The sequence below is a fragment of the Balaenoptera physalus genome, assembly GCF_965194825.1.
Source record: "Balaenoptera physalus genome assembly, chromosome: 10".
Classification (NCBI taxonomy): Eukaryota; Metazoa; Chordata; class Mammalia; order Artiodactyla; family Balaenopteridae; genus Balaenoptera; species Balaenoptera physalus.
This window is the reverse complement of record NC_138889.1, coordinates 96,907,395-96,919,978: the sequence shown is the minus strand read 5'-3', so window position 1 is coordinate 96,919,978 and position 12,584 is coordinate 96,907,395. Positions and strand designations below refer to the sequence as shown.

Sequence of the window (12,584 nt, the reverse complement as noted above, 5' to 3'; positions counted from 1 at the left end):
GCTGAGTGCTTTCCACTTCTTCTCTTTTAAACTGATGCGATTATCCTATCCCTACCTACTAGAAGTTGAGTTGACCCTTTTAATCACTATTTTATGTTACCTCTTCAATATCATTATAATAATAAAGTGGAGAGATTCTTAACCATGAAATAATTAAAATTTAAAAACTTCCTCTTTATACAAATATCACACAGAGGCAGATGAACAGTCTTAGAGACTCTTAATTATATTTTCTGTAGGCTGTATGAAAATATAGTTGTGCAAATATTTTTCATGACTTCAAAGAAAAAAGATATTTCAAGATGTGATTCCCACCCACCATCCAAAATACCAAATATTCTTTATCACCAAAAAAGGAACACCTGACTTATTTCCCATACCTAGATTCCATAGTTCACAGTAGCACCACCTGAATATATCCAAGCTGGACTAAAAAAGAGAAAACTGACCATGTAAAGTTTAAGCACAGAAGGTAAACAAAGCAGCAAAAAAGAATACTAACCAACTGATGGAAAAAGTAATGGAAAAGTGATTGAAACATTTCATGTCATCCCTTCGGTACCAAGTATTAACTAACTTAACAGAAGAGGTTAGAGCCCCATAGTGGCAAATAATCTGGAAAAGTTAGAAAGTGGGCAATAGTTTAGAGCTTTCCTACAGAGTGACTTACCTTTTCCAAAACTTTGGCAATTCGGGTGCCAATTTGTTCAAGTGACTGTTGTGGATATTGGTCTTTGCCAAGATTTTGCAATACCTGGTATAGGGAGGAAGATGGTCGATTAGAGGAGTGAAAATGAGGTGAGGTCTGGTGACACTGCTGATGCTGAGTTGGGCACTGTACCACAGGTGCAGACTGCTTCTCTGGGGTACCTGCTGTGGTCCTGTTGGTAAAGCATTTTGTGGAAGATACACTGAAGGCCATTTTACCATCCCCTCAGCCTTCTCTCACTTAACAAAAATTATGGACATGTAAAACACATTCATTATAGTATTATAGAATATAGAGTAAATAAAGAAAATAAAAAGCACTTGTAATCCTGTCACCCAGACACAACCACTGTTGATATCTCTTATGTATCTTTCAGATATTTTTCTATGTACACATATATTATTTCTCTCACAGACTGTATACTATGGGATCACACTGTAAACTATCACCTACATTTTCACATAATATATTCTAAAAGTTTCTTCATGCCAATACATATATTTCTACTACATCTTTCTTAATGGCTCTTATTGTATACTATCTCACATCTATACCAAAACTTATTTAACAAATCCTCTACTTATTTAATATGCCTCTACTGTGGCATGTTTTCCAATTATTCTTCTAGGTATATGCTGGGTCTGTCCTCTCTCCCTTCCTTCTTAAGAATGTCAATAGGAGGATTAACTGTCCCAAATATTTCTCACAAAGAGCCTCTGTCTGATGGCAAGCAGAATGCTACCCACCTCGAGGAATAAATCAGAATTAAAATTTCCTGGTCATAAAAAAAAGCATAAGTTCAGTCACAGGGCCTGAAAGAAATTAGGCTTGGCCTAAAGCCACCTAGATGACAGCCATCTGAAAATAGGCAAAAAAATATGGCCTGGCTGCTTGTGCTTTCTGCTATCAGTTGCACCATGACTGTGGGGCTAAAAACTACAGAGAGGCTGAATAAAGCCAAGCACTCACCTCTGTTAACTGGCTCTCGCCCGTGTAATGTAGGCTGGCTCGGTTGGAAACCCCCTGCAAGTGGTCCAGGGTGTGCATGCTCGTGGGGAGATTGCCATTGCAAACAGGTTCCATTGCTGGCTGCTGTATTGGAGTGGCAAAGTCTATGTGTTCTGTGATGCTGAAAAATGGAGAGGACCACCTTAGCCATGGAAAAATTGAGTGGGTGGGGAGAAAGAGTATTAATAATCAGCTGACCATAACTTCAACATATTATTAGAATTGTCTGGAACCACAGAATCTCACAATGCAAGAGACTTCAGAAGTTATTTAGTCTGATCTCTCATTTTACAGGTACAAGGACTCCAGTGCCTTGTAATGACCATCTGTTGAATGTATGAATAGAAATCGTACCCCGGGTCAAAGCAGCAGTGTTGGGATCTGAGTCTTGAACTCAGTATTTTCTCAGTCTCCTCAAGCTGCCTCCTTTCTATGCCCCGTGACGTCTGATTTCCTTACTGCTGCTTGGCCACTTTTTCTCACTGGGGAGGTTTTAAACCAGGTGGGTTTTCTTCTAGGACTTCTTTTTCCAGGGTACAGATAGTGATAAATACCCACAGGTGGTTCCTATCTTTTACTTTCCCTCTATGCACAGAAGCACACTTGTCCCCACAGAAAAAGTTACCTAAAGTTTAAGACAGTAAATGTTATACAGATCCAGCTATTCACTGTATCTATGTATAAGATGTAAGTACTTCCCTTCATGGTTCCAAAGGGGTCATTTTCCGGCTATAGACAGGCTAAATGTTATACCCTATCATATATACTGATGTGGCAAATTGGCACTGCCAAATTTTGTTATAGCTACTTAAAAAGTTTAACACATATTATGCAAACATTCATTATTTATTCAGAGCCTATTACATGTCAGATATCAGGGTTATAATAATTAACAAAACATACCCAGTTCCCACAGTTATGATGCTCAGAATCTTGTGATAGTCAGTTATTACAGATGTGATAAATTGTAAAAGATGAAAACACAGTGCAATGTCAGTTTACTACAGGAGGGTATATATTTCCTCCATGCTGATGGAGGAAGGAGGTGGTTAATGAAGGACTTCCTGCGGAAGAGAGATTTAAGTGGAGACCAGAAGGAGGAGTATGAATTAACCAGGAAGGGAGAAGGTGCTGAGAACACCAGCACAGGCAAAGGAGATACCACATGTGAAGGGAGGGAGGGGAGAGGGCAGAGCTGAAGATGGAAAGACACGCAGGGAGCAAATCATGAAGGGCTCTGTGGGCCACTGTAAATAGAGATATTTGTAAGTTATTAGAGTATTTTAAGAATTATTTGACTTATATTTGAGGAATAATGCTGAGTACTGTGGACAGAATGGACTGAAGAGATACAAGAATGAATAAACCAAGAGGACCAGCTAGGAGGCTACTGAGTGAATCTAAGTGGAGATGACGGTGCTCTGGTTTAAGGAGGCTGCAACGGGGATGAAGAAAAGCAGGTGGTTTTGAAAAATACTCAAAAGTTGTGGGAGTAGAGCAGTCTGACTAGGAGTGACTGTAAAATAAGAAGGCTTAGTGGTAAATCTTGGGGAACTCCAATGCTTAAAAGGTAGACAAGGGGCCAAGAAAAGAGACTGAGCATCCAGGGAGGAAAAAGCAGCTATAGGAGAGGCAACCTTTCTCGCTTGTGTCCCGGTAGATGCTTGTAAATCTGGATTTGCTCTGGGTCCCTTTGTAAGCACACGATGTCAGGGAGGTTTTGTGCTTTGATTGAAAGAGATCCAGTCTTTAATTCAAACTAAGTAAGTTAGCTGTGACTTCTAGATAGCTTAGAAAGTATGGGTGAAGGCACTGAGAAGGGGGCACATCGACGGTTTCAGTACAGTGGGCTGAGTCCAACTGTGGTATCCTCTGAACCACCAACCCTAGAGAGTACGACTCTTCTAGTAGCTGTTGACAAAGAAGGGCAGCCATGAGGTTAGCTAGGGCCCAGTGGGATCACTGGTCACAAATGCCCTGAAGGAGGGAGAGGTTTAAGATACTCACTCAATGTTTTTTGAAGAAACTGCAAGCCAGGTACTCACGATGGCCGTCAGCTCTACCCAGCGGAGTTTGAGGCACTCGTCCGGGCTGGGCCATCCCAGACTCTGGTAGTCACGCTTTTTTCCTGGAAGGAAAGTATGTCATCAACCGACACGATTGCAAAGGAACATAAGGTATAGTGTCTTAGGCCCTGGTGATTACTTCATCCAGATTGGTGTATTGGAGGTGCCAATCATTCTTCTAGTCTAGAATTTCTACCACGTAGAGAACTAACTAAAATCTTGTCATTCACAGCTATGGGAATAACAGTCATCTTTGAGTAAAGCCTTGTTTTCAAAGACAGATGATGAAGTAAAAATAAATGTGCCCCTCACTGGATTTAAGACTGAGATAAGGGTCAAAATACTCTTCAATGTTAACATTTTACCAAACTTAATTTTTACCTTTCTATTGCTTTCTATTCAAAATCAATGCATTTTGATTTTATAAAGACAACTCTAACTAAGTCAGGAGAAACATGTATCTCTAACGCAGGGTTTCTTAAGCTGGTACTATTGACATTGTGAGAGCCGTCCTGCCCGCTGGAGGATGTCTGGCAGCATCCCCGGCCTCTACCCAATAGATGTCAGCAGCACCCTCCCTGATATACAACAACCAAAAATGTCTCCAGATACTGTCAAATGTTCCCTGGGAGGGCAGAGTCACTCCTGGTAGAGAACCCCTGCTGTAAAGAAAAGCAATAGGATAGAGAATAATGATGATAATGAAAGGTTATCATTTATTTCCAGAGCACTTACCATGTGTTCAGGTCCTGTATATCTGTATACAGGTATATCTGTAACCTCATGAGGCAGATTTTAATCCTCATTTCTCAGATGAGAAAACAAGAGGCTCAGAGAAATCAAGTGACTTGCCCAGGGTCACCTGGCTACTAGGTGGCACAAATGGGATTCAGATCTAGGTCTGTTTGACTCTAACGTGCACATTCCCAATCATGCTATTTAAAGCTTTACTGGGCTTTTAAAGTTCTGTTTATGGTACCCTTCAAAGGTACTACCTTTTGGGTGTAGGACCTTTACTTAAATCAAGTCCCCAAGAAAAGAGCAGAATTAAGTCCTATCTGGGAAGGATTCTTCTGAAGAAATTCGACTGGAATGGACAGGAAGGAAAACTTTGGTTCTGTATAGCTCTTTTTTATACTGTAGGAATTTACCAACGATAGAAAATGTTTAAGACACAGGCAGGGCTTTAGATTTAGATTTTAATAGAACAGAAAAAAACAGTTTGGAAGAGTTTCAAATGAACCCTGTTTAAGTTAATAAGTTAAAGAATTGAACCACAGGTTTCACAATAAAGCTTATTTTTCTTTTATGTTTAAGTAATTCACTTGAAAAATGTTTATTGAGCATCTGTTATAAGAAACTGGGAACTGTGTTAAGACACTAGGGATACACAGAGGAATAATAAAAGGGCCTGTCCTTGAGCTCACAGTCTACTGAGGAAGGTAAACAAACAAATTATTAGAACACAATAGGGTTAAGTGCTAGAGTGAAGGTAGAGAACAGCTGCATAGAGGAGAGAGCAACTAATGCTGCCTGAAGGTACCAAGGAAGAGATGGCATTGGAGTTTGAAGGGTAAAGATGAGTGACATTTTAGCACCGCTGAGGTGGCAGAAGGGCACTCCAGGCAGAGGGAACAGCATGTGCAAAGACAAGGAGGTAAAACAAGAGCAGGGTTGGTTCAGAGAATGGTACTGAAGAGGAGAGAAAGGCTGGGTTGTAAACAGTCTTGTGTACCACACTAGAAAGTTTGGTCTTTATGCTGCAGGCACTAGGGAGCCTTTGAGCGCACCATTCTCCACCTTGTTCACAAGGATATCATAAGACACTCTGTTAAATGCTTTGCTTTAATCTAGTTACATTATGTCTATGACACTTTCCTGGCCTTCCAGCCTACTAGCCCTCACCAAAGTAGGAAATGAAATTAGTTATGCATTATTAATTTTATTAATTCTTAGAAAATCTACAATGGTCCTTAATGATCCCTACTCTTCCCCCATGGGCTCACAGAGTACTGGTTTAATAATTTGCTTTAGAACTTTGTCAGAATTTATCACAAACTCCTTATCACTTGGTAGTGGACAGAATCCATACTTATTTGGGATACTGAACCTCTCCAGTCTTCTCTTGCTTTAGAATTTTTCACTTTAGTGACAGTGACACTTTAGTTCCATGATCTCATTTGCAAGTATATTCAGTGCCCTACCCAGGCCCACCTTCCTGAATCCATTTAAAATTGTCTGAGTGCTCTCCTATCATCTCAACCACCCTGAGCTTTAATTTTCACTTTTACAAGAAATTTTTAGTTTTTGTTTGTTAAAGTAATATAGGCTTATTATAAAATATTTAAAAAATGGAAAAGAATGTAGAAGAAAACAGAAAATCACCTGCAGACCTATCAGCACCCAGAGATGATCATTTGTGATATTTTAGTGTATTCTCTCCTACACTTGTTTCTATGTGCTTATTTTAGCATATTTCATCAAATCTAAGATGTCATAAACTGTAAGGTGCACATTATTTTACATGATTTAAGAAAGAAAAATGTTGCCAATTATTATTTAAGATACTATCAATTGTAAGATGATCTCAATTTCAGAGATACTGAAATGTGAAAAAAAAATGTAGTCAAAATATAGTATATTTACTATTTTACAAAAACTGAAGTATTCTCTATATATGCTATTCTATAAACTGCGTTTGTTCACTTACTAAATTATAAACATCTTGGCTGCACAGTACATGGCAAGAACATGCTGTAATTTATTTAGGCAACTATCATCATTTAGGTATTTTTCAAATTTTATTATGATAAGCAGCACGATGATCAATCTCTGTACTTCTATCTTTCACACTTGTAAGATAATTTATTTAGGGTAAATTACTAGAAGTAGAACTGTTGGCATATTTTAAAATTTTCTGATACATCTAGTCAAACTATCCCAAAATTCATTTTATTAACTCTCACTGTGTATCACACAAAGATAATTTGACAAGCAAAAATGGCATATCACATTTTATGTTTGCACGTCCTTGATTGCTAGTGAGGCTGAACATTTTATCACGTTTAGTGGCTGTATGTGTGTGTGTGTGTATATGTGTGAGTGTGTATGTGTATTTGGTGAACTGCCTATGTACTCTGTACATATTTTATTGAAATGCTGTATTTTTTCTATCAATTTGTAGGTGCTCTTTAAATGATATTGATATCCTTTGCTTATCATATATTCTGTAAATATATATAAACATTCTGCAAAAATACTTTGTTTCAATCCTTTGTCTTTCTATTTTGTAGTGTTTTCTGATGCCAGAATTATTTTTTTTCTTTTTCTCTCTGCTTTAGAAAGTCCTTTTTCACCTTAAAAGTATATAAATATCCATTTGAATTTTCCTCTTTTATGTTTTTGTTACATTTACTACTTAATCCATTGGAAGTTTCATTGCTATAATCATGTTTTATATTTTCAATATCTTTTTCCTTGCTACTGCAGACGGACCTACTAGAGGAAGTGCTGCTTTCTTTCCATAACATGTTAGCACACGCTATCTTTCTTAAACAGTAAAGCTACTTCATACTTTCTAGTCATGACAAAGTATCCTTTTTGGTGTCCTTAGTATTTTTCTCAAATCACAGATCATTCTGGGATTTAGCCAAGTTGACCTCATTCTTTACCTTTTATTATGTGTCCTTTGTTTTCAGCTTTGGTAAATACAACTTAAATAAGACACATTTTCATGAACTTACCTTGAATTTTTGAAGTATAAGACAGTGAAAATATCCTTTTAAAAAAGGAGACTTTTGGGGCTTCCCTGGTGGTGCAGTGGTTAAGAATCTGCCTGCCAATGCAGGAAACACGGGTTCGAGCCCTGGTCTGGGAAGATCCCACATGCCGCGGAGCAACTAAGCCCGTGAACCACAACTACTGAGCCTGCGCGTCTGGAGCCCGTGCTCCGGAATGGGAGAGGCCGCGACAGTAAGAGGCCTGCGCACCGCGATGAAGAGTGGCCCCCGCTCACCGCAACTGGAGAAAGCCCTCGCACAGAAACGAAGACCCAACACAGCCAAAAATAAATAAATAAATTAATTAAAAAAAAAAAATGTAGCTCTTGCAGGGCCACCATGTTTAAAAAAACAAAAAAAAAAAAGGAGACTTTTTTTAAAAAAAGAAATTCTATCACCACTATTTCATTGTTGGAAAAGAAGGTCAACTGGACTCATGGCAATGGCCCTGAACCTGGAGTCCAAAGATAGACTTCGGGACAACTATGAACCCTGAAAGTACATGCCAAATTTTGATGTAAATGCATTTTTTTTTTCTGGGGAGCATTTATCCAATACTTAAAGAGACATCTGACATACAAAAATGTTACTAAATAGTCAATACTTATTGAGTCCTATGTGCCCAGTTCATTTAAAGCACTTTGCATGTATAAACTCATGTAATACTCACAACCACCCTATAAGACAGATGCCGTTATCGCCATTTTATAGATAAGGAAAATGAGGCACAGAGAACTAAATGGCAAAACTGGTGTGTGAAGCCAGGGAGTCTGTCTCAAAATCACAGTTTTACATATTAAACTAGACTGTTAAGAATTAATAGGATATTTAAGTTCAAGATGGTAAGACTGTAAGTCAAATGGCCAATGGTAAAAAAAAAAAAATCAAGTATAGGTCAAACAAAACTTTTTATATCGATGACTGATTTCTTGCTCACTTGGTTCAATTACGTTCTCATCTGATCTACTTCAAGTTGCAAACACACCCTTTGTGAGAACTGAGACAGTGAAATCTGAAAGAAGAAACTGGCATATTAAATATTCAAATTTACCTTGTGGCCCAGGAGATGCCACCTTTGGGCCAGTGATCTCCAGGTTTGCTTGGTTACGATGTACATTTTCTGCCTGATTCGAGTCTACCTTTTTCCCAGGAGTTTTCTTATGATCTCCTTTGGGTTTCTTTACACGTTTGACTTGGAATGTGATCTGGGAAACGAAAACATGTTAGGGACAAATGAGACCAATTATCACTTCTGTCCATGGCTGTGGGTATTGGTGGCTTTAAGAATAACCAGTCTTGTGCTAGGGTTAAGTTCTTTCCTTCAGTTTAATTCTTAAAGGTCTAGATGAAAAATGTTTAGCGAAATAAACAAAATAACCTAGACTTGAAGGGTATAGAGGAAACTGAAAAGTAAGATGTCTGAACTGGGTTGTTCCCAAGTCTGCAGGCTTTGAGTGTGGTTTCACACCCATCCCACTTCCTTTGCCTCCTGGAAGAGCCAGCAGTACCTAAGTAACATGAAATGCTTCTGGCAGTACAATTCCCATGTGAAGGCTGACTGGAGCGTGGAGTAAAGTAGAGCCACACACCCAACAGAACCCTTACACTTTGCGAACTAGGAGCACCTCCCACCCCCCCCCCCCACAAAGACCTGGGCTACAATTTGATAAGAATTGAGTTAGCAAACACTTACCCACTCTGTTGCTTCATCATCTTCACTTCTGCAGTCTCCATAGCAAGAGCTTCTGGCCACTCCATCCTGGGGACCTTTCTTCAGTACTCGTATCCCCTGTAAGTCCAGACGCCGTCCTTTCATCTCTAGTGCTCCCCCAAAGCCTTCCAGAGGCCATGCCTGTTGAAATTCATCCACCAAAGCTAATATCTCTTCTGACATTTTTGTTTCATCTGAATTCTCCATCTCATCAGAACCATTGCTTTCCTCAACCACTGTACCTGCAATTCAAGTTACAGCATGTTATTAAAAATTACAATCATTCAAGTACTTGAGGGACTCCAACCTTGCTTTCTGAGAAAAGTTTTGGCTCTGCTTAGAGGCACTTCTATAGTCCATCTTCATAAAAATACCATTCAACATCTTCAAAATTCATAATATAATATCATCCTTGTCATCTAGCTTTTGTAAAAAACCTGGCTGAGCACAATGACAGCAGCTAGATGGCAGGATGTCATAGCTTATGTCACTAGTGAGCACGAAGATGGCCATTTTATTTTTTTTATTATTTTAAAAATAAATAAATTTATTTATTTATTTGGGCTGTGTTGGGTCTTCATTGCTGTGTGTGGGCTTTCTCTAGTTGCAGCGAGCGAGGGCTACTCTTCATTGTGGTGTGCGGGCTTCTCGTTGAGGTGGCTTCACTTGTTGCGGAGCACGGGCTCTAGGCGTGCAGGCTTCAGTAGTTGTGGTGAGCAGGCTCAGCAGTTGTGGCTCATGGGCTCTAGAGCGCAGGCTCAGTAGTTGTGGCACATGGGCTTAGTTGCTCCGCAGCATGTGGGATCTTCCCGGACCAGGGCTCGCACCCGTGTCCCCTGCATTGGCAGGCAGATTCTTAACCAATGCGCCACCAGGGAAGTCCTGAAGATGGCTATTTTATATGCGTATTTTTTGGGGAAAAAAACCCAACTTGCTCTAGACATGAGACAGAGATAGCAAAGATGAAGTTTATTATGAAATATTATTTATTTAATATATATATAGGATTCTTCAAGCTTTATTCAAATAGCATATGAAATATCATAGCTGTTCAGACCGTACAGTCTGCCTTAACTGAACAATGATTTGTTTAGTGGAAAATTATCCTAATTCCACATGAAGGCTCCCATTTTCACTAATGGCTAATATAAGAAATAGCAATATACTAGTGTAATTTTTTTCTAAAATGGTTATCAAGATATTTATTATGTTGCTCATGTTTCTTATATAAAGACTCTCATGGATGTTTCTCAGTGCAATGGCCTAGTAAAAATTCTCTCTCCTGAGAAGTCAATATGTTGCCATTATTATACACTGCAGGTTACACAACCTTACAAGTTCCTCTCTATGCTTACCTAGAAAGCTTAAGGCAAAATTAGTCTAAGTTTCTTAATAGAATGCCCTCCTTTCTTAAAAAAATTCTTCACTATTTAACTTTTGCTATTTTGAATTAATGGCTAAATCTTATATTGTGTGTTCTGTGAAAGTTATCTTCAATCCTTTCTGGAAGTGTACAGGGTACAAAAACAAACAACAAAATGGAATGCCTCCTCTTGTAATACGTACCCACTGGACAACCTGAGAGCTTGGGGTTGATTGTTCACAAAATGCCCGTCTACATTATCCCAATAATCTTCAATTGGTAATTCTGGCTCGTTCAGTGATTTAGAACGTGGCATTAATAAGGTCAACGTCAGGAATCTCATAACCATATCACCAGACCTATAGCCATAGTGAGTAACCCATTTTAGAAATGCATAGTTTTAGAGTCTGAGGAGGCTTGGGGTAAGAAAGATGGCTGATTACCATGGCTAAAAACAACTTAAAGCTTTGAGCCCCTCTCACAGAAGGTCTGCAGCGTCACCCTTAGCTCTCTGGTGGCGTCTCTATCTCCTATCCCACTTTCTATTCCAGAATGTGGGAAGGTCGTTGCCAGGCTGAGAGTACTGCAAGAAATCTCCTGTCACTCTTGAAGAAGCTATAGGGCTCTTCCGTTTGTTAACAGGTGACTCCAAAATGTACTGCTGCCCTTTCAAGTAAGTTTCTTTTAGGTTTTCTGAACCAATCTGCTAGATTCTATTGCTTAATATTGTCATTAATGTTCTGAAACAAGCATAAAATAAAATAGGGGTTTGTAAAGTCTTTTTCTTTAGGGTATTTAGGTAAAAATGGTTGGTTACTTGCCAAAATTATGTGGCCAGTAGTATAAATGTAGGGTGGACAAAGAGTTTTTATTTTTAGTTTCTATCTTGTTGCCTACTATATTCCAAATGTCCACCATTGCACCTGGCACACAGCAGGCACAAATAGCTGTAGAATCAATTAATGGGAACTCAGGAATACTTTGCTTTGTGAGATCCTTGAGGATCTGCTGTTCCTCCTTTTGCCCTGTCCTGCTGGAAATTCAAGACTTTTTAAACTCTAAAAAGTGTCATCTGTTAAAGTACTGTCAACCCAGATGAAAGGTAAGCCAACAGAAAGGCAGGCACCATGTTTTCAGCATAGTGGCTGGCACACTACGTCATTTACAAACTTCTCAGTAGCTAATCCAGGAAAGCAGCTGAAAAGGATTGCTATAGAGATCCCAAACAGGAACTTAATTAGAATTGCCTGGCAACTGACTTGTAGCAACAGAGCTGTCTCTAAGCACTCCTCATGTTATTTTAGCTTCTTCTCCTTCTTTCTCCTATGGCCGTGGGGTTCCTTGCACCTGGTCCTGAGACAGAAGAGGATTTTTGATAGATTTGGCCATAGCCAAGAATACGGGTTTAAAGAAAAGTGGCTTTTGGCCAAAGATAGACAGCAGGTAACTAATTCCCCAGTGTGTAGTTAGAGCTGCATAGGGATGCTGTGTGTGGAAGCCTTATTTCCATTCAGTAACTACTACTATCTAGAAAGTATTCATGTTTTTTAGTTGCAAAGAGTTCTGCAAGCCCAGGTCCCAAAGGTTGATACTTCCCTGTGCCCTTACCATATGGTAATAGATATCATTATCAAAAAGTTCTTAGAGAAAGGGCCTTTCATTGATGAAAATCAGTATTCAATTGAGAGACTATGGAACTTGCTGCGGTCTGCTGCTGCTGGCAGCCATTCGGCCTTTTCCAAGGCTGCTGGGGTCGGGGTGATAGCAATTCTTAGAGAACACCACCAAATAAAGGTGAGGAATGGGGAGATCATAAATGTGCTACGAGTGAGAAAACATAAACCAATCTTTATTTATTTAGACCCTATTACATGCCCATCTCCATGCTATATGCTATACAGGTGGAAGCAAAAGGAATCTGGTCCCAAGGAATTAAAGACAATCAAGC

At 39.2% G+C, this 12,584-nt stretch overlaps 1 protein-coding gene across 7 annotated transcripts in view; it reads right to left on the bottom strand.

Moving 5' to 3' along the window:
• The window catches only part of TTC17 (tetratricopeptide repeat domain 17), a 153,604-nt gene that overhangs the window by 45,605 nt on the left and 95,415 nt on the right, over positions 1-12,584 (bottom strand). For 6 of the 7 annotated variants that reach the window (XR_014250250.1, XM_082410417.1, XM_082410419.1 and 3 more), the window contains 5 exons: positions 9,256-9,515; positions 8,614-8,767; positions 3,725-3,845; positions 1,679-1,838; positions 671-754 (listed from right to left, as the gene is read on the bottom strand). Coding sequence is in view for 6 of the 7 variants with exons in the window: in XM_082410417.1 (XP_082266543.1) it covers positions 671-754; positions 1,679-1,838; positions 3,725-3,845; positions 8,614-8,767; positions 9,256-9,515 (779 nt within the window). In the remaining variant the exon portion in view is untranslated. The other variant, XM_082410422.1, reaches the window with a different exon arrangement.